We start from the raw sequence: 21518 nt of genomic DNA on the forward strand, positions 1-21518 counted from the left end.
AGGTAAAGTTGACCTTGGCTGAATTTGAACTTAGAATGTAAGGATGGACGAAATACTGTTAAGCATTTTGCCTGGCATGCTACTGATTCTGCCAGTTGGCTGCCTCAATAATGATGATAATAATAATAATAATAATAATAATAATAATAATAATAATCCTTTCTACTATAGGCACAAGGCCTGAAATTTGGGGGGAGGTGGGGCTAGTCAATTAGATCAACCCCAGTGTGCAACTGGTACTTGTTTTATCAACCCTCAAAGGATGAAAGGCAAATTTGAGCCTAGGAGTATTTGAACTCAGACCAAAATGAGCCAGAAGAAATGCTGCCAAGCATTTTGTCCAACATGCTATAACAATTCTGTCAGCTCACTGTCATAATAACAATAATTCTCTAGTATAGGCACATGACCTGAAACTTTTGTGGGTGTGGTGGGAGCTAGTTGATTACATCAATGCTGGGACTCAATTGGGACTTATTTTTTTTATACTGACTCTAAAAAGGACAAAAGGTAAAGTAAACCTCGACAGAATTTTAACTCAGAATGTAAAGAGGCGCAGGAGTGGCTGTGTGGTAAGTAGCTTGCTTACCAACCACATGGTTCCAGGTTCATTCCCACTGCGTGGCACCTTAGGCAAGTGTCTTCTACTATAGCCTCGGGCCGACCAAAGCCTTGTGAGTGGATTTGGTAGACGGAAACTGAAAGAAGCCCATCGTATATATGTATAGATATATATATATATGTGTGTTTGTTCCCCCAACATCGCTTGACAACCGATGCTGGTGTGTTTATGTCCCTGTAACTTAGCGGTTCGGCAAAAGAGACCGATAGAATAAGTACTAGGCTTCCAAAGAATAAGTCCTGGGGTTGATTTGCTCGACTAAAGGCGGTGCTCCAGCATGGCCGCAGTCAAATGACTGAAACAAGTAAAAGAGTAAAAAAGAGTAGCTGCAAAAATGCAACTAAGTATTTTGTCCACCATGCTAACAACTCTGCCAATTCAGTGGCAATTAAAATGGTTCCAACAGGTAGCATTTTAGTTATATCACTGGGTAGATGTCTCTGTACATGATAACAATCCAGGTTTTGAAAGCAGGATCAAAATTAAGATAGCAAATAAGTAAGGCTGCAATTAAGACAACCACTCAATAATGATGATTAACCTTGTTGAAGGCTTTAGCGAGATCAATCTTAATCAGTGCCACACTGAAGTCATTTCTATTCTTGATTTATTCTATGGTGTATCACACGAGGGGGAGGTTACCATGGATAAATTTGCCAAGCACCAGCCTCTTGGTGAGCATCTTTGCCAAAATCATGACTTCAGTGAAATGTCATGAACCTAAAAGTATCAAGTGTGTTCTTCTTTTCTGTTCCTTTCTCAGTAGCCTTACCACTTCTTGGTTCACTTGTTAAGGTTGTCTCAACAGATTTTCTATAGAAATTATAGCTAGCATTGATTTGTTATGACATTTCATATCTGAGTACGCCTAATGTAAACAACGATGAGATCAAAAATGAAGAATGGGTAATGCATGTATATACCATATTTCAGATATTCTTGCTCCTGTCCAACCCATTAATACAGTATTGACACACAAAGCATTTAATATACTTTACAGCAGTGGTTCCTAAACTTTTTAGAGGTGCGACCCACTATTTATGACACCAGTTTATGGTGACCCACTTAACTCTACTGGGTAAAAACATTAATGAAAGAAACAAATTTATTTCAGATTACATTTTCATTGAGGCCTGTGAGAAGGCCTCATTTATATTAAATGTGAAACAAAACGTTCTATAACTGTTTCAACGTCTGCATACCCTATAGGCAGGTATTAACTTTAATACAAAACCTCGAAGCAGTAACTGTTATCGGCTCGATCAGTGTTGTACTGTGCCTAGTTTAAAGTTCTCTATAAATAGGTAAAAACAGACTTTTCCTTTTTACGATTATGTACGAATAAATAACTTGAGAAAATGACCACCTCTGATTTGTTAAGTTCGTGAAAAAAGCCTACTGCTTGATGAAACAATCAGTCTGGTATTGAAAACATCAGTCTTGAACTATCTTGATAGACAGTAGTTAATCAAAGTTAATGCGTAATTTTATAACTTTTTGTGACCCACTAGGATTCCGTTTGCGACCTATAAGTGGGTCGCGATTCATAGTTTGGGAACCACTGCTTTATAGTATATTATAGTATATTTAGTGTCCCTAAAACTCATTAACTTCTTGGCACATACAACTGGGAATATTCCCAGTTTGCTGCCAGTCACAGCTGACAGCTGCCTTGATGGGGACAAACAAATCTGATATGTAACAATAAAACCCCTAGGTCAAATAGTCTATTTGCTTCTTTCACAGCCAGTTATAACATCTGTTATTTCAATCATCATCTCCATTTAACATTGCTAAGAGCTTGCATCAGCTGATATGTTAAACCAAGTTACTGTGGTTGGCTAGAAATTTAACACCTACCTTTAAGCCAACATGAGCCTTCTACTGGATAGAGTTAAGATTAGAATCAAGTTTAGCAGGATTTAGATTTTGAAAACTTTTTCTTAATGATATATCAGATATCTAATGAAATTATAATCAAAACATTAAATTTGAAAAAACCAAAATTTTGATAGAAAACGAATGCAAAGAAGATAAGAAATTTATGAGAAGAAAAAAAGAAGAAGAAGGAAACTTACTTTGTTTTTATTTTGGAGTTCTGCAATATCTGCCAACACTTGTGATGATTCACCTCTTTCTGAACTCTATAAAAAAACAAAAAGATAATAATAATAATGATAGTAGTAGTAGTAGTTGTGTTGTTGTTGTTGGTATTATTATTATTATTATTATTATTATTATTATTATTATTATATGCATTACCAGGCACTGGCTTTCATGGCTTCTGATCTTAGCTGATTGGAAGTGTTATACATACATACAAGTTTTGTCTTGGAATAAAAAGATGGGCTACAGCAAATATTCTGCTCAATACCACAGATTTGCTTGTCCGTTGTTTGACCTTAACCAGTTGAGCATGTCCCTTGGTGGCTGACAATAGGTGCATTTCTGATCATGAGCAGAAGTAGTTGGAGAGCATCATAGCCATGTGTTGAGTGGAATTCTTTGGGGTTTTGAATAATAATTCACCTCTGGAAACATGGGTGTTTCATTCAACATTCTTAAACAACCCTTATTCAGGGACCTTTTGAGCAGAATGGGCTATTTGACATGAAGAAAATTCTAACTGGGCTCAACATGCAAGGTCATGCATTGTTTATCTTTATATGGGATCACCATATCCTGCATATATGATTATGATGCATGTACCTGGTGTACCCTTTATCAGACGGGTAGTCATGATGGGTATATTGGGCTTTGTATATTTTACCCCAGTGTCACTTTGATGGCATGCACTGCTCTCTCACTCAATAATAATAATAATAATAATAATAATAATAATAATAATAATAATAATAATAGACCCACTTGGTAAGTGGATGTGAGAACCTTGCACAAAAAGAATACAGGTGCCGCTACGATAAAATGTGCTTGCATCTTCATTGGCTTTTATGCCTTAAATACCAAAATGAAGTAACAGAGAACTGGTATGAGCATGTACCAAGTAAAGTTATGCAGGAGAATGGAAAAGTAATGATACTCTGGGACCATGATTTTCAGATGGATTGTGTAATCGAATACCGTCGGCCGGATATTGTCATATTGACTAAGAGAGACAAATACTGTCAGATCATTGATGTAGCCATAGAAAATGACATGAATGTAGTGAGTAAAGAAGTTGAAAAAAAATCACCAAGTACTCCGAATTGAAAGTGGAAATGGAAAGACTATGGAATCATACAGCTCATCTGAGCCTGTAGAATTTATCTTGAACTAGTAGTGTCACTTGGTAGCATTGCCAAGCCAAAGACTTCTGGAAATTATTCATGGTAGTCCTCCAGAACAGAGTTGCCAGTTCGTTTTCATTGATTCTCTAAGTCTCTCCAAGAATGTCAAAGCATTTGCCTGCCACTAATCCTCTGGATATTGCTAGAGTGGAACATCCACCAATCCCATTACCTGAATGGAGGGTTGTGAGCACCTGATAACACTCTAAGTGCCAGATGCCCATTCTCTTTCTTTCTTTTACCCAAGATTGCAGCTTCTTCAAGCTGATGATCTGTGAAAACACTTGTCTCATGAATGGAGCAGTCTTGCTCCTCTCACCTATCTCTAGTGTCAGATACATTTCATTTGCTACGAGGGCAACTGATGATGGAAAATTGTAAGGACAAATTACAAAATTTATGAGGGTTTACCTACACTAGATTATGAAAAAAAAAAAATTTAAACATACAAAAATAGCAATATACAAAAGCTATGAAATGAGAAGTCTCAATTGGGGGATGGCCATCTACGGCCAATCAAGGAATCACCAGTTCCAAGATCACTCACCATTATCTCTCCCATTTTTACCACACACACACACACACACACACACACGAAGGGGTGCTGCAAAGTTCCTGGCTTTAAGGGTATCATGAAACACCTGGGAAGCCCAGAGTTATTTTACAAGGCTTAGAAAAGCTGAAGGACTGCTGGAATAAGTATGTGAGTCTGAGATGGAAATAAGTTAGATAAAATCATAATCAACTGATCCTCCTGTATTTTCTTTTACCCAAAGCCAGGAACTTTTCAGCACCCCTCATATATATATATATATATATATATATATATATATATATATATATATATATATATATATATATTGACAGGAAGGACAACAAAAGACAGAAAGAGATCTTGATATTATGCAAATAAAGGAATTTATCTGTAAAAATATATGACACTTATTCAGTAGCCATGATAAAACTCTGAGTTTCGGATGCTGGGGTGGAAGCCCACGCCAACATCTCTTCAGTTGACCAGATAACTGAAGAGATGTTGGCATGGGCTCCCACCCCGGCATCCGAAACTCGGAGTTTTATCATGTCTACTGAATAAGTGTCACATACTTTTACTGATATATATATATATATATATATATATATATAACACATACATACATACATATAGAAACACACATACATACACTGATTGATAGACAGACAGACAGATAGTAGAGTGAGACAGAGAAAGTTAAAGATATTGAGCCAAGTATTGGTAGATTAGAGAGAGGAAATATATAGATATAAGCAGAGAGAGAGAGAGAGAGAGAGAGAGTGCGAGAGAGAGTGAGAGAAAGATAAAGAAAAAAGAGTCTATGCATGTGTGTGTGTGTGTGTGTGATAAACAGTGTTTAAACAATTGATTATAGGTGTTTAAAACCAATCCAACTAGATTGTCAGTCAGTGTCCCTCGAATGTACAAGATATCAGAACAATATTGATTCCCATGGAACATTATCAAGCTGTTGTTTGCGAAACTTATCACACCATTGAAGGAGTAGGGGGTGGGACAGGAGTTGAAGGTGGTGAGGATTTACATTTTTTTTTTTTTTTATATATATTTTGCTTCTGAAGCTTTGTTCATTTTTAGATCTTTCCTTCCCCACACACCTTGTTTTTTTAATTTCAAGTAAACAAACTAACACAAATCTTTCTTCATTTATCTTATCTATTGCAATTTCTATTTCACTCCCTCTTCTTCTAATCCGTATCCCATTGATTCCCCACCACCACCACTACCACCACCACCACAGCAGCAGCAGCTGCCATCACCACTGTCGCTGCCACTGTCACCACCACACCACCACCACCACCACTGCCACCATCACCACTCTACCAGCTAATTATCTTGTATCTGTTTCTCAACACAGTCTTGACTCATTTAAAAATTCTCAAGAAGTCCATAAAGACCAGTTCACCCCCCCCCCCCATTCATCCCCACTCGCCCCCCAGGGACTTTTAAACTGAACTAAATAGGCAAGGGTTCAGGTTCAAATCCAAAGAGGTTACAACAGATTCTAAAATTACATCTACAAATCACCCCTCTGTCTCTGATAGATAGGTGGGGAAGGACAGGATGGAAGGACACACAGACAGGAACCATGTGCTCAGTCGAACAATCAACTATATGCAACAAACATTAATTGCAATATCTATTTTTACTTTGGTAAATAGCACCAAATGCGTTCAGGTGTAATCAAAGAACTGCAATTTCTTGGGAGATTCAAACTGATGAGAGATAACTCTCCCTTTGGGAAGATGTCAGTCTCTCTCTCTGGTACCAATTCTCAAATTTGGCAGTCTATCTCTGATACCAATTCTCAAATTTGGCAGTCTGTCTATGGTATCAATTCTCAAATTTGGTAACGTAGAATAATATGTACTGCTCAGAGAAACTAGAAGTAGAGATAAATCTTTACTGAACTGGACACTAGACTCTTGCAGGCAACATTTTCTAGTAATCTAACACATATTATAAACAATTAGGTATACTAAGGCAATGAAGAGATACATGAAGTATTTTGCTAAATGACACCGAAATGAGAAATATATCTTCAACAGGATAAGATACATGTCTGTTTTAGGTAGTGTATCAAAAATACAAGTAGGTAATGTACTAAAATTACATGCATATACATATATAAATGGTTGTATAAATATGCACACGCATACACATTTTGGTAATAGCAAGGAAATTCAACCACAGAAGACATACTAAAACGGAAGCATATACAAAAAACTTGTGGCCCTCAGAACCATCTAAAAGGGCAACAATTCCAAATGTGAACTCACATGGGATCATAATAATTATCTATCTGGTGTGTGTGTGTGTGTGTGTGTGTGTGTGTGTGTGTGTGTGTGTGTGTCTATATATTTATACACATGTACAAACACTCTCACAAAAATACATACATATACATACAGGTGCAGGTGTGGCTGTGTGGTAAGAAGTTTGCCTACCAACCACATGGTTCCAGGTTTAATCTCACAGACTGGTACCTTGGGCAAGTTTCAACCAAAGCGTTGTAAGTAGATTTGGTAGATGGAAACCTGTTGTGTGTCTGTGTCTTTGTATCTGTGTTTGTCACCCCCCCACCCACTGCTTGACAACTGGTGTTGGTGTGTTTACATCCTTGTAACTTGGCAGTTTGGCAAAAGAGAGCAACACATTAAGTAACAGGCTTATAAGAATAAGTTCTGGGTTGATTCATTCAACTAAAATTCTTCCAGAAGGTGCCCCAGCATGGCCAGTCTAATGACTGAAACAAGTATATATATATTACATATATAAAAAAAAATAAACAATGGAAAGGTATTAATTCATCATAGCTGTTTCCAACAAATTTCTTAATTGATTAATGGGTGCATTACATCATTATAAAAAAACTGTTTTCTTCAGATAAGTATACGAATCACAGTATTAGGAACATTTAAAAACATTTAAAAATCCACGGCAAGTGCATATTTTGTGATTCCACAACATTCGCTAGTTGCAGATTCACCTCCCTTGGAACTTGTTCCTCGCGTGTTCCAAAGTATATTATGGACTATATATTTAATAGTAATATACGCAGCAGGGTTCAATTAATTGTATACATAACCTGAATGTCTTTCTACCTGTATTTTGGTACTAACGTTTGTATTCATCTATAGTTGCTGTGTATGCGTTTTAATTCTGACCCAACCTGGTGCCTTACCATTTAAGTGCCCAATTCACCTGAATCCTAATATATTATGTGTGTGTGTGTGTAAATGTGGATGGGTGTGTGCATATGTGTGTATAAAAATTAATGGCTGCTGTATCAAATTATGGCTCCATAGAGTTTCATTATTCTAGCACGTTGTGTATACATATACTCACACACACGCACACAACATACATGTCCATATACATATATATATATTCTCACACATAGATATATATACAAATATGCATACATGTACACAAATACATAGACATGTCAATGATAATATACATAAATACTATCACTAGATTTATTACAACCAATCGAGTTTAAAGCACACAGTCCAGCTTAATTATTGGTGAGTACAAACAGGCAGTTAACAACACCACTTCTGTTTCTCTTCTCTGCTTTTCTGTCTCTTCTACTTCACCTTCTCCTTCTCCAACCCTTTCCTTTTTCTTCATTCATCTTGCCCCACCCTACCTTTCTGAAAGAGCCTCCCAAACTTGCCCTGCCAGCAATGTTCTATCCATCCCGTCCCCAATACCATCTCGCTTTCACAACACACATACACACACACATAATATCATTGTTACCATTACCGTCATCATCATGACTTTCACATCCGCTTTCCAAACTGACATGAGTTTGCTGGGTCATCCTGGGCTGAGTCATCTCCTACTGAGACCTGCTGCTTCTTTAGCCTGAAGCTAAATATTAAGCTAGACATGTCACTTAGCACAATCTCTAGGAAGGGCTGAATGCCCTTCCTATCATCAACCACATTACAAAGGGTATTGAATACATGCACCTGTGCCACCATCACTGGAGAGGTTGAATAAAGGAACTGTAGACCCCTATGCATTTTCTGTTCATTTGCCATTCACTATACACAGTGCATTGAGCACAATTTGTGTGAATACATGCATACACATATACAAGGGGATGCTGGAAAGTCCCTGGCTTTGGGTAAAAAAAAAATAAAGGAGGAATATGATTTTATTCCATATGGTTACCATCTCAGTTTCACAAACTTATTGCAGCAGTCCTGCAGTTTCTGTAAGCCCTGTAAAAGAACTCAGAATGTTAGGTCTTCCAGTCAGGCCTTTCGTGATCCCCTTAAAGCAAGGAACTTTACAGCCTCCCCTCGTATGTATATTTATACACACACACATACACACACACAAACAAAGATGTGTATATTCAAATATATATTTATGCATATATCCACACACACACACATGCAAATCAGTAGCTCCAGTTCGCTGAAACTACTGGATTTGTTGTGTATATAAGCAGTCTTGTCACTTGTTTCTCTGGAGCAGGTCAAGTGATATAGACACCTCTGATGAGAACACTATAAGGTTCAAAATCTGAATAAGGCTCTTCATCACTTTCTCTACCTACAGAGAGATTTTAAAATTTGCCATGTATGTATTCTCTTTCCGGGTACAGTCTCACAGTGTAGCACCTTGGGCAAGTGTTTTCTACTATAGCCTTGGGTTGACCAAAGCCTGATGAGTGCAGTTGGTAGGCAGAAACTGAAAGAAGCTCGTCATATATATGTATGTACATATCTATACATGTGAGTCTTTGTGTACGTGCTTGACTCCCACCATCACTTGATGGTTTGTGGTTCAGCAAAAGAGACCGGCAGAATAAGCACTAGACTAAAAAAAAAAAGTAATGGGGTTGATTTGGTCAACTAAAGCCCTTCACAGCAGTGCCACAGTCAAATGACTGAAACAAGGTATTATATATATGTATACATGTACATCATCATCATCACCATCATCATTTAGTGTCTGCTTTCCATGCTGACATGGGTTAGATGGTTTGATTGAAACTGGTAAGCTGCATCAGGTTCCAATCTGATTTTGTATGGTTTCTATGGCTGGATGCCTTTCCAAACACCAACCACTCCAAGTGTGTAAATGGGTACTTATAATGCCGGTTACATGACACTGGCATCGGCTCCAACTACAGTTTCACTTGGCTTGGTAAGTCTTCTCAAGCATGGCATATCGCCAAAGGTCTCAGTCACTTATCACCTCTGTGGGGCCCAACATTTGAAGAGTGCTTTTTATGTGCAACCAGCACAGGTGCCAGTTACATGACACCGGCATCAGCCACAACTATAATTTCACTTGGCTTGATGAATCTTCTCAAGCACGGCATATCATCAAAGTCACCTATCACCTCCATGAGGCCCAACGTTCAAAGGGTGCTTTTTATGTGTGTTCACACACACACACACACACACACACACACAGACACCTATGCTTTGATAGAAATTAATGTATATGTACAAACATATGTCATCATTGTTTATTGTCCACTTTTTCATGCTTCCATAGGTCAAATGGTCAAAGCAGATATTCTACGGTCAGATGCCCTTACTGTTGCCAACCCTCACCTGTTTCCCAAGCAAAGTAATATTTCTCATCTGATGGTGGTGCTCGTTTGTCAAGACAACAGTACACACAAACACACATGTACACACACACAGATATCTATAGCGAGCTTCTTTCAGTTTTCTTCTGACAAATTCACTCACAAGGCTGTGATCTGCCCAGGGCCATAGTAGAAGACACTTGCTCAAGATGCTGTGCAGTGTGACTGAACTTAGGACCACATGGTTGGGAAGCATGCTCCTTTTCCACACAGCCATACAATTTCATTTATACACACAAACACACACATTAATTACAAAAGAACAGCAGTTAGGTATCCACATTCATAAGCTTATGAATGAAGGCTCAGATGAAACTGTAAGATGTCACACTAACACTTACCTGTGGGCCACAGTTATTTTATGTCCAAAACAGCTGTTAGGTAATGAAAATGATTATATAACTCCTGTTCTTTTGTCACTGATTTATCAATCAATATGACACTCTGTACTTATCTTCTGGTTCATAAAGAACTGAAGATGCCAGTGAATTCACACCACCTCATTGCAGGAACTTAGTACAACCATGCATTATATATATATATATATATATATATATATATATATCTATATATATATACTAAGTAGGGCAATGAACTAGAAGAATCATTACCTGGCGGGACAAAATGCTAAATAGCATTTCATCCATCCATTCCGAGTTCAAATTCCACTGAGGTCAGCTTTACCTTTCATCCTTTCAGGGTCAATGAAATAAGTACCAGTTACATACTGGAGTTGATGTAATTGATCATACTCCTTCCCTAAATTTCAGGCCCAGTGCCTAAAGTAGAATGGATTTTATGTATATATTGAATTCTAGAAATTGATAATAGGTCCTGCTGACTCATCAGATTTATAAATTACTTATATATCTATTTTTCTTTTATATCTATCTACATCTATTTAGCTATATATATATATATATATATATATATATATATATATATATATATATATACACACACACACACAACTACATACACACATGACACATACATGCTTGCATACACATATACACACACACATGCTTATACATACATACAGGCACACACATTTCTTCATAAAAATAACAGGGGGGAGCACAGACACAATACGATAGAGGTGCGGCAGGGAGGGAGAGGAGGGAGGGGAGAGAGTGGGGAGAAGTAAGTAACTATGACACCACCAACCTAGATCATGTTTTTAAACCCTACCTCTAACACCCCACCACACACACACACACACACAAACACACACTGTCTTTCACCTGCTCCCCTAACATCCGGTCTATAATGTCATATAGATTTTAACCTGCAGAACTGATTGAAGCACTGACAGTAGTCACATAGACACTTTGCAAACTAACAAAGACAAGCAGACATGCGTGTACACGCGTGCACACACGCACACACACAAACATATACATGCATGCATGAACACAGACCCACACAGACCCACACACACACTTAGCCTTAGAAACACATACACACACATACAAACCCCCAGAACAAAGATATCTATCTCCTTAGCAATGAGAAAATGTTGCCTGGTGTGGTGGCGGGAAGAGCAAAACTATTTAAATGATGTTTATCTTATCAAACCTGGCTATACAAATAGCAACTGATTAATGATACTACTACTACTACTACTACTACTAACAACAATAATATTAATAATAATAATAATAATAATAATAATAATAATAATAATAATCACTGTTTCTTTATTTGCCACAAGGACCAATGTAAAAACTACAAAAGAAGCAGAAAAACACTAAGAGGTTTGGAGTGTGTTCACAGATTTATGAGAAAATCAATAAGGTAACAAACAATGGAAAACTCTGAATGTTACCCATGGAAACCCTTAGCACGGTCACCATGACCACTTCGGCAAGTACCTTCCCCATTCAGTCCTCCTCCTGTTTAAAAAGCATGCTCAGTGTAGGCCCTTTCACTCAGACCATGATAGCCACTAATCACCCACCTTTCAGCAAGTTAGCTGGAAGACAAGATTTGCCCCCCTATTTTCAATTATATTTTTTAAAGTGAGACCCGTCAAAGTTAATGTGGGCTTCACCAAAGAGGACCAATAACACACCTTTCTGAAGAAAAAAAGGTGTGTTATTCTATATAATTGACCACAGTACTTGACTGGTACATGACATGATCAACCTTGTGGGGGGATGATAGATAAAGTTAACCTTGACAGGATTCAAACTGAAATGGGCCCATCATGTATGTGTGTGTGTGTGTGTGTGTGTGTATACATATATATATATATATATATATGGATCGAGGACTTTTCGTCTAAAACACTTTACTTTAATAATCCTTTCTGTCTTTAGATGAAAATGCTTTTAGACCAAAGTGTCTTCAACTAAAGTGGTTTAGACCAAAGTGCTATATCCCATATAAATATATATACGATGGGCTGCTTTCAGTTTCTGTCTCCCAAATCCACTCACAAGGTTATAGTAACAGACACTTGCTCGAGATGCCATGCTGTGGGACGGAACCAAAGATTATGTGGTTGTGAAGTGAACTTCTCACCACAGCCACATATATGCATTATATATATACATATATAGACACCCGGTGGGGGCGCAATGGCCCAGCGGTCATAGGATCGCGGTTTCAATTCCCAGACCAGGCGTTGTGAGTGTTTATTGAGCGAAAACACCTAAAGCTCCATGAGGCTCCGGCAGGGTATGGTGACGAACCTTGCTGTACTCTTCCACCACAACTTCCTCTCACTCTTTCTTCTTCTTTCTATTGTACCTGTATTTCAAAGGACCAGCCTTGTCACACTGTGTCACGCTAAATATCCCCGAGAACCACGTTAAGGGTACACATGTCTGTGGAGTGCTCAGCCACTTGCACGTTAATTTCACGAGCAGGCTCTTCCGGTGATTGGATCAACTGGAACCCTCGACGTCATAAGCGACGGAGTGCTAACAACAACATGGTCTGCAAGTTTTAAGAGAGGGGGTTAGAATATACTAAGGCTGAGGTTCAAGAACATTTATATACTATATTGCATATTTTAAAAAATTACATTTCTCACTAAATACTAACAATTATGACTGGTGCCATGCAAAAGTCACCTGTGCCGGCACCACGTAAAAAGTGCCCGTGCTGGCACCATGTAAGAACCCATGCTAGCACCACATAAAAGCACCTGTGTCAGCTTCATGTAAAATCCACCCATGCCAGTGCCATGTAAAAAGCACATGTGCTGGTGCTATTTACAAGCACCTAGTACTCTCTGTAAAGTGGATGGCATCCAGCTGTAGAAATCATGCTGAAACAGAAGAATGGTGCCTGGTGCAGCCCTCCAGCTTGCTAGCTCCTCTCAAACTATCCCATCCATGCCAGCAGAGAGAATGGATGTCGAATGATGATGATGATGAAGAATTCTTTTACATGCCACAAAAGCGACTGACAATTAGAATAGGAATTTCAAACAGAGTGATAATTTATATTTTGGTGGGATGGTGAAAAGTTCATTAAATCACTGACAATATATTACTGATATGTGCTTAGTTTATCAAACACTGGATAGAAGAAAGGAGAACTAGAAGCTAAAGGAGTGGATATTTCAATTCTGAATATATAATAGAGAAGTAACTGAACACTACAAAATAAATTTATCTGATATTTTGCCACTGCCACCACTACAACAATAAAAATGGTTCCAAATTTTGGTACAAGGCCTGAAATTTCGTGGGAGGGGATAAGTCGATTACGTTGACTCAGTGCTCAATTGGTACTTACTTTATCAACCCTGAGAAGATAAAAGGCAAAGTCAACCTCAGTGACACTTGAACTTAAAATGTAAAGAACCAGAAGAAATCTTGCTAAGAATTTTTGTCCACTCTGCTAACAATTCTGTCAGTTTGCTGCCATCATAATAATGATAATGATGTTGATGATAATGGGTTGAAATTTTGACACAAGGCCTGCATTCTTAAAGGAGGAAGTAAGTTGATTACACTGACCCCAGTATTAAACTGGTACTTAGTTTATCAACCCTGAAAGGGGTAACAGGCAAAGTTGACCTCAGTGGGATTTCAGCTAAGAACACAAACAACTGGAAGAAATGTTGCTAAGCCTTATGTGCAACACTCTAATGGTTCTGCCAGTTAGCTGCCCTAATAATGATAATAATAATAATAATAATAATAATGATGATAATAATAATCCTTCCTACTATAGGCACAAGGCCTGAAACTATGGGGGAGGGGACTAGTCAATTACATCGACCCCAGTGTTTCACTGGTACTTAATTTATCGACCCCGAAAGGATGAAAGGCAAAGTCGACTTCAGCGGAATTTGAACCCAGAATGTAGTGACAGGCAAAATACTGCTAAGCATTTCTTCCAGCATGCTAACGATTCTGCCAGCTCGTCACCTTAATAATAATAATTCTTTCTACTATATGCATGAGGCCTAAAATTTGGAGATTTGAGGAAGGGAAACTAGTCAATTACATCAATCTCAGTGCTCAACTGGTACTTATTTTATCAGCCCTGAAAGGATGAAGGGCAAAGTCGACATTAATGGAATTTGAACTCAGACAGAATGTACAGCCTGACAAAATGCTGTCAGACATTTTGCTCGGTGTGCTAACAGTTCTGCCAGCTCGGTGCCTTTAATAATAATAACAATGATGATGATGAATAACGTTTTCAATCAATTTTAAAAGGAGAGTTTAACTGATTACATCGATCTCCCAGTATTTGACTAGTATGTTTTTAACAATCCTGAAAGGATAAAAAGTAAAGTAGGCCTCATTGGAAACTGAACGCAATAAGAGCTTTATGGATTTCTTGGATCAAATTAAACTTAGTTTTTTGAAGTTATTCAATGGAAATATTAACATTCGATGTGAGGGAAGGAAAAGAATTTTGAACAAGAATTTAGTGGGTTTACATCATCGTCGTCATAGTTTTAACATCTCCTTTTCATTGCTTGCACATGACAAACAGAATTTCTTGTGGCTAATTTTCTACAGCTGGATGCCGTTCCAGTCACCAAGCCTCACTTATTTCCAAGTAAGGTAATATTTCTCATGACCAGATATGTTTTCACAGAAGATTTGAAACAGAGGACACCACTTGCATAATGTCGACATTCGTTTACAACTACCACATGAAGCCAAGGTAAGGAGAGAGTAACACACACACACACACACACACACACACGATGGGCTTCTTTCAGTTTCCATCTTCCAACTCCATTTACAAGGCTTTGGTCAGCCAGGGGCTCTAGTAGAAGGTGCCCAAAGTGCCATGGAGTGAGACTGAACTCAAGACTATGTGGCTGGGAAGCAAACCTTTTACCACACAGCCATGCCTGCACCTACATATAATGAAAATGCAGAATGAAAGAAAACAGCCAAGGACCACATAAGATGAATGGCTTTTGGACATCTGAAATATCAGAAATCCTTATATAGTCAAATCATGAATCCATCTGTGATACAAGGAAATGTAGCAGAGTGGATGGCTGAGGGATGAACAACTTTGGTAATGAAAGATCCAAACAAGATCAATCACCTACATCAATCTGTTATGAAAGTTACTAACAGACATTTTTTCCAAGACATAAAGAAGACATACACTCAATTGTAGAACAAATTATGAGCTTCTGAAAAGAAGGAATGTAAGAAAGGCTCAAAAGGCATCAAAGACTATCTGATAAATTGGATAAAATGGTAATAAAGAATTGCAATTAATGACAGACTAATAATCTGTGCATAGTGTAGGTCTGATACAATAACAATTTACAATATGGGGGTTACGTTCTTGGTTTGTAGAGTCTCTTAGAATCTCAGGGATAGCAATAAACCTCATCAGAAGTCTCAGTGTTTGTAGGGCTGACTAGAAAACAAATTTCATGTTATGTGCGAGATCACTGAGAAGTGTAGATATGAAAAGAGATATCTTCTAGAGTAACTCTTTCACTTTTGTTATTTATTACGAAAAAAAAAAAAATAACCAACTCAGTAACATAGAAAAGTCAACAGAGACTACAAGCTAAGGTGACATACATGTATCCTCTATCAATAACCTATTTTTCATGGACGAAGTCAAGATGTTTGCAGATGTTTGAAAGGATTGCTAATACAGCAGATATATTATTTTGTTAAGGTTATTCCTACAGATATTCCATAGAAATTATAGCCAGCATTGATTTTTGCAACAGTGTTTCGTATATGAGATCGAAGATGAAGAATGGGTAATGGGCATATATGCCATATTTCTGGGGGGGGGGGGGGGTGCCCCTTCATCAGCACCCATCTAACTCATTAATCATCCTTGAATGCATTGCTTAAATAGCCACCACACACAGCGGTGTAAGGATACTGTGACATTGGAATGGAATCTGGTATATCAAAATGTGTGATTTTAGCCATGAAGAGAGAGAAGAGAGTCAATTCAAATAGAATAAACTTACCGAACAAATGGATTTTAAGAACCTGATAACAATGAATACAAGTATCTGGGCAAACAGGAACTTGCTGACATTATGTATAAGGAAATGAAAGAAAAGTGAAAACAACATATTTGAAAAGCTAAAAACTTATATTGAAGTTCTAACTTAATTCAAGGAATTTAATAAATGCAATCAACACATGAATAAGTTACTGTCTTGTATTATAGTGCTAGAATAATGAATTAGATGAAAGTTGAAATAGATTAGTAAAGTAAGTAAAACTAACTCTGCATGGAGCACTACATGTGATGGCAAATGTCAATCATTTACACGTGAAACATAAGACTATAGCATGTGGATGTGTTAACATTTCTGATCATGTGAATGGAGCACAAAGATCAGTAAGCCACTGCCTTGCAAAGGGTAAAGAAGAACTACTTAAATATGCTGCAACATTACTAGGATTTACTTATACTGAACTCAAAGAAAAGAGAGGCTATCAAAGAAGGGTGAACTGTGAAAGAAAGAAAGCAGAAGAAAGAAATGCAGTTACATGGACAGTTCCATGGAGACACCAAAACATGAAAAATCCTGGCTGATCACAAAGATAGCTCGAGAGAGGAGACTTAAAGAAAGAAACAGAATTTGTTGGTGGACTAATTGAGATGAAGCTCAGAATATTAATTCAACTTTAAACACTATGTTCACAAGTAAGGATATTTATTCCACCACTTCAATAGTCAATGCCACCGATGTAATCACCAGGTGGAAAATACTGGCCATATTGCAGCAAGTTGCAGAACGTTAGCTCAGAAAGAATACAAGCAACAATGCAACAAGGTTTGACTCAAATTTTCGCTGGTCTCTTTGTGGAATATATGGATACAACACTTTAGACAGAGATGTCAGCCATTTAATTTACACATGAAACAGAAGAGAGAGAGAGAGAGGATGTATTAACATTTCTGATCATGTGAATGGAGCACGAACATCAGTAAACCACTACTTTGCAAAAAGCGAGGGAGAACTGTTTAAACATGCTGTAACATTTAGAGCTTTTATTAGTACAATGATGCAGGGGTTTTCAAACTTTTTGACTCGCAGACCCCTTTATATTTCAGGCTTTACCTTAGGGACCCCCTTCATAAACGCTTATGAAATTTATACATAAATATTTGCTTAAAATAACATATATTTTTACATTTATTTATTTAACAGTATTTAACAAATAGGTTTATTGTCAATTAAAAGATTTCGATCAAAAAACATATATAGAATCAAATTGCCCATAAAAAGTATTTGCTGTCTACGGACCCCCTGTCTTGTCCTTGCGAACCCCCTGTGGTCCGCGGACCACAGTTTGAAAACCCCTGCAATGTTGTACCAATAAAGGATCTAAATGAACTTGGTAAACCAAGAATTCTATGTGATTCTGACATCAGGAAAATTGAATGCCACAGATCAGATATCTTTATACACGGCATATAAGGCAGTGAGCTAGCAGAGTTGTTACCACATTGGACAAACTGGAGACATTTCTTTCAGCTCTTTACATTCTGAGTTGAAATACTGCTGAGGTTGACTAGGCTTTTCATCCTTTTGGGGATCGATAGAATAAGTGCCAGTTGAGCCCTGGGGTTGATGTAATCGACTTCTTCCTCCCTTCAAAATTTTTGGTTTTGTGCCAAAGTTGGAAAGGATTATACATGGCACAGAAAAAGAGAATGCCCCATAGTCGACATAGTAATTTCTTTAGACAAAGAAGTAGCAAAGACCTCAAAATAGACTGATTTAAAAGTAGAGATATCAAAAATGGTGGGGATATCCAACAACGAAAGTATTAACTGTACCAGTTATCATCAGAGCATCAGGTTTGATTGCCCAGAAAACTACCAAACCATCTGGGACAGTTGGACAGCAAGACAGACATGAAAATGCTCCAAAAATTTAACCTCCTTGGGATAGTTCTTATTTTTTAAAAGCTACTTTCAAAGACATTTTATTGAGGCCTGACAGTTAACATGAAGAAGGAAAAGCAACAAAAAAAAAAACAGTATTTCATATTCATGCTGTGCAATGAACTAATAACACTAATCCTTTCAACTATAAGCACAATGGGAGAAGGTGCAAGTCAGTTACATCAATCCCAGTGCTCAATTGGTACTTATGTTATCGACTCTGACAGGATGAAATGGTAAAGTTCAACTCAATGGAATTTGAAATGCCACTAAGCATTTTGTCCAGAATGCTAATAGTTCTACAAGCTGGTCAACTTAACAACAACAACAATAGTAATAATCTTTTTTATTAAAGGCACAAAGCCTGAAATTTGAGGGGAGGGGATAGTTGATTGTATCAACCCCTGTATTTGATTGGTACTTATTTCATCAACCCTGAAAGGATGAAAGGCAAAGACAACCTTGGCGGGATTTGAACTCAGAATGCAAGGACGGACAAAATGCCACAAAACATTCTGCCTAGCATGCTAACGATTCTTATTTCTTTATTGCCCACAAGGGGCTAAACATAGAGGGGACAAACAAGGACAGACAAAGGGATTAAGTTGATTACATCGACACCAGTGTGTAACTGGTACTTAATTTATCGACCCCGAAAGGATGAAAGGCAAACTCGACCTCAGCGGAATTTGAACTCAGAATGTAGCGGCTGACGAAATACCACTAAGCAATTCGCCTGGCGCGCTAACGATTTTGCCAGCTCGCCGCCTTGCTAACAATTCTGCTAGCTTGTCACCTTAGTAACAACAATAATAATAATAGTAATAATAATCTTTTCTACTACAAGCACAAGGCCTGAAGTTTGAGAGGAGGGGACTAGTGGATTACAACAACCCCAGTGTTTCACTGGTAATTAATTTATCAAACCTGAAAGGATGAAAGGCAAAGTAGACCTCAGCAAAATTTGAACTCAGAATGTAAGGACGGATGAAATGTTGCTAAGCATAAAAATAATAATAATAATAATAATAATAATAATAATAATAATAATAATAATAATAATGATGATGATAATTAATAAAGTTTTTGGTTTAGGCACCAGGCCAGTAATTCTGGTGAAGAGAGGTTAGTTAATACATCACTGGTACTTTATTTTATCAATTCCTGATAGATGGAAGGCAAAGTTAATCTTAGTGGGATCTTAACTCAGAGCCTTATCAACAAGAAGAAATGCCATAGGACATTTTAATTAATATTAAATTACAAGATCAATAATAGTGATTTCAAGTTAGATAGCATTTTTGGATAAATTCAACTATGCCTGCTTACTTCCTCCTCTGCTTCCCAACCACATTGGTTCTGGGTTCAGTCCCACAATGTGACACCTTGAGCAAGTGTCTTCTACTATAGCCCTGGGCTGATCAAAGCCTTGTGAGTGGATTTGGTAGATGGAAACTGAAAGAAGCCTATCATGTGTGTGCGCGCGCGTGTGTGTGTGTGTGTGTGCATGCGTTTATGTGTGTGTTTGTATCTGTCCGCCAGCACTGACTGACAACCGATGTTGGTGTGTTTACATCCTCATAACTTAACAGTTCAGTGTAAGAGACTGATAGAATAAGGATAAGGCTTAAGAAAATAAAAAAGTACTGGGGTTGAATAATTTGAGTAAAATTCTTCAAGGTAATGCCCCAGTATGGCCACAATCTAATGATTGAAATAGGTATAAGATAAAAGATATCCATATATCCAAACATATATACATACATACAAGCAGTCATATATATGTGTGTGTGTGTGTGTGTGTGTGTGTGTGTGTGTATATATATATATATATATATATAAAATCACGTGGAGATGCATTTGATTAAAACCGGAATAATGAGCTTAAATAGCACCCATCCTACATCACCTTACAGGAAGACCAACACAACTTCAACTAAAACGTAAGGCTTTCTTTACCTATCGCTATTATTACACCACCATATACATTAATATACCCACCAATCACTTCTCCTACATCCCTCGCACCACAAACTCTTAACATACTCCTCAACATTCTGAAGAGATCTGCCAAACCATTGGCTAGATTGAAACGTACGTAAATGACTATTACATAACCTCCACATAATAAAACAACGGCTAACTAGCCCAACAGAATTGCTTCTTCTTGTATTTGTTGCTCCATTCTCCACATAAATATATATATACATACATATATATATATATATATATATATATATATATATATATATATATATATATATATATATATATGAAACACATGTGAATACAAGAGGTACACAGACAGCCAAGCGGAGGCATGAAGCTTTTTCTTTCATTAAAAATATAAATATAACATGAAAAAAAAACAAACAATAAAAACAGAAAAATTAATTGAAATGGAAGAGAGAGAGACAAAAGAAGGAAACTTAATGAAGAATGAGGGAAAAAGAAAAACAAAAAAGAATGTTAAAAAAATGTGAAAATTATCTTAATTAGATTACGTGACAATGTGAGGGTAATACAAAATAAGGAAGGTTAACAATTTCTAACATTGATAGGGAACTAAAAGGAGGGGGAGATGATGGTGAGGGAAGGGTGTGTAGTTGACGGAATCAGCACCCAAGAGTATTACTGATACTTATTGGAGTGATAAAAAAAAGTCTGTATGTTATAGCTCAAACTGCTAGAAACAGTAGCCATGTTTCCCTCATATCACACCACTATCATCATCAAAATTTAATGCGCATTTTCCATGCCGGCATGGGTTGGATGGCTTGACAGGAAGTCACCACACCGGGTTCCATAATATTAAAAAAAAACAAAAAAACATGGAAAGGACATAGCTTTTATCCGTCTTGAAACAATCAACAGCAAAATTGCCCCATGTGGGATTTGGAGTTGGAGAGCAGAGGGTCAAACCAATGCCATAAAGGACTACTCTATGCAATGCGCCTTAGATATCATCACATGACCAGCTAGAAAAAGCAGTCACATCTCCTCCAATTAACTCACTACTATCTTACAGTGGAAAATGACATGATATAGTCTTAGATG

General features: G+C 37.4%; 1 protein-coding gene across 7 annotated transcripts in view; it reads right to left on the bottom strand.

The window, feature by feature from the left end:
* LOC106869305 (thyroid receptor-interacting protein 11) overlaps positions 1-21518 on the bottom strand; it is a 212144-nt gene that overhangs the window by 103138 nt on the left and 87488 nt on the right. For all 7 annotated transcript variants that reach the window (XM_089359614.1, XM_089359612.1, XM_089359613.1 and 4 more), the window contains one exon: positions 2701-2766. In XM_089359614.1, the coding sequence (XP_089215740.1) occupies positions 2701-2766 (66 nt within the window). The remainder of the gene's footprint in view (positions 1-2700; positions 2767-21518) is intronic.

Source organism: Octopus bimaculoides, chromosome 11 (genome assembly GCF_046866305.1).
Source record: "Octopus bimaculoides isolate indiv1 chromosome 11, ASM4686630v1, whole genome shotgun sequence".
In the NCBI taxonomy this organism is placed as follows: domain Eukaryota; kingdom Metazoa; phylum Mollusca; class Cephalopoda; order Octopoda; family Octopodidae; genus Octopus; species Octopus bimaculoides.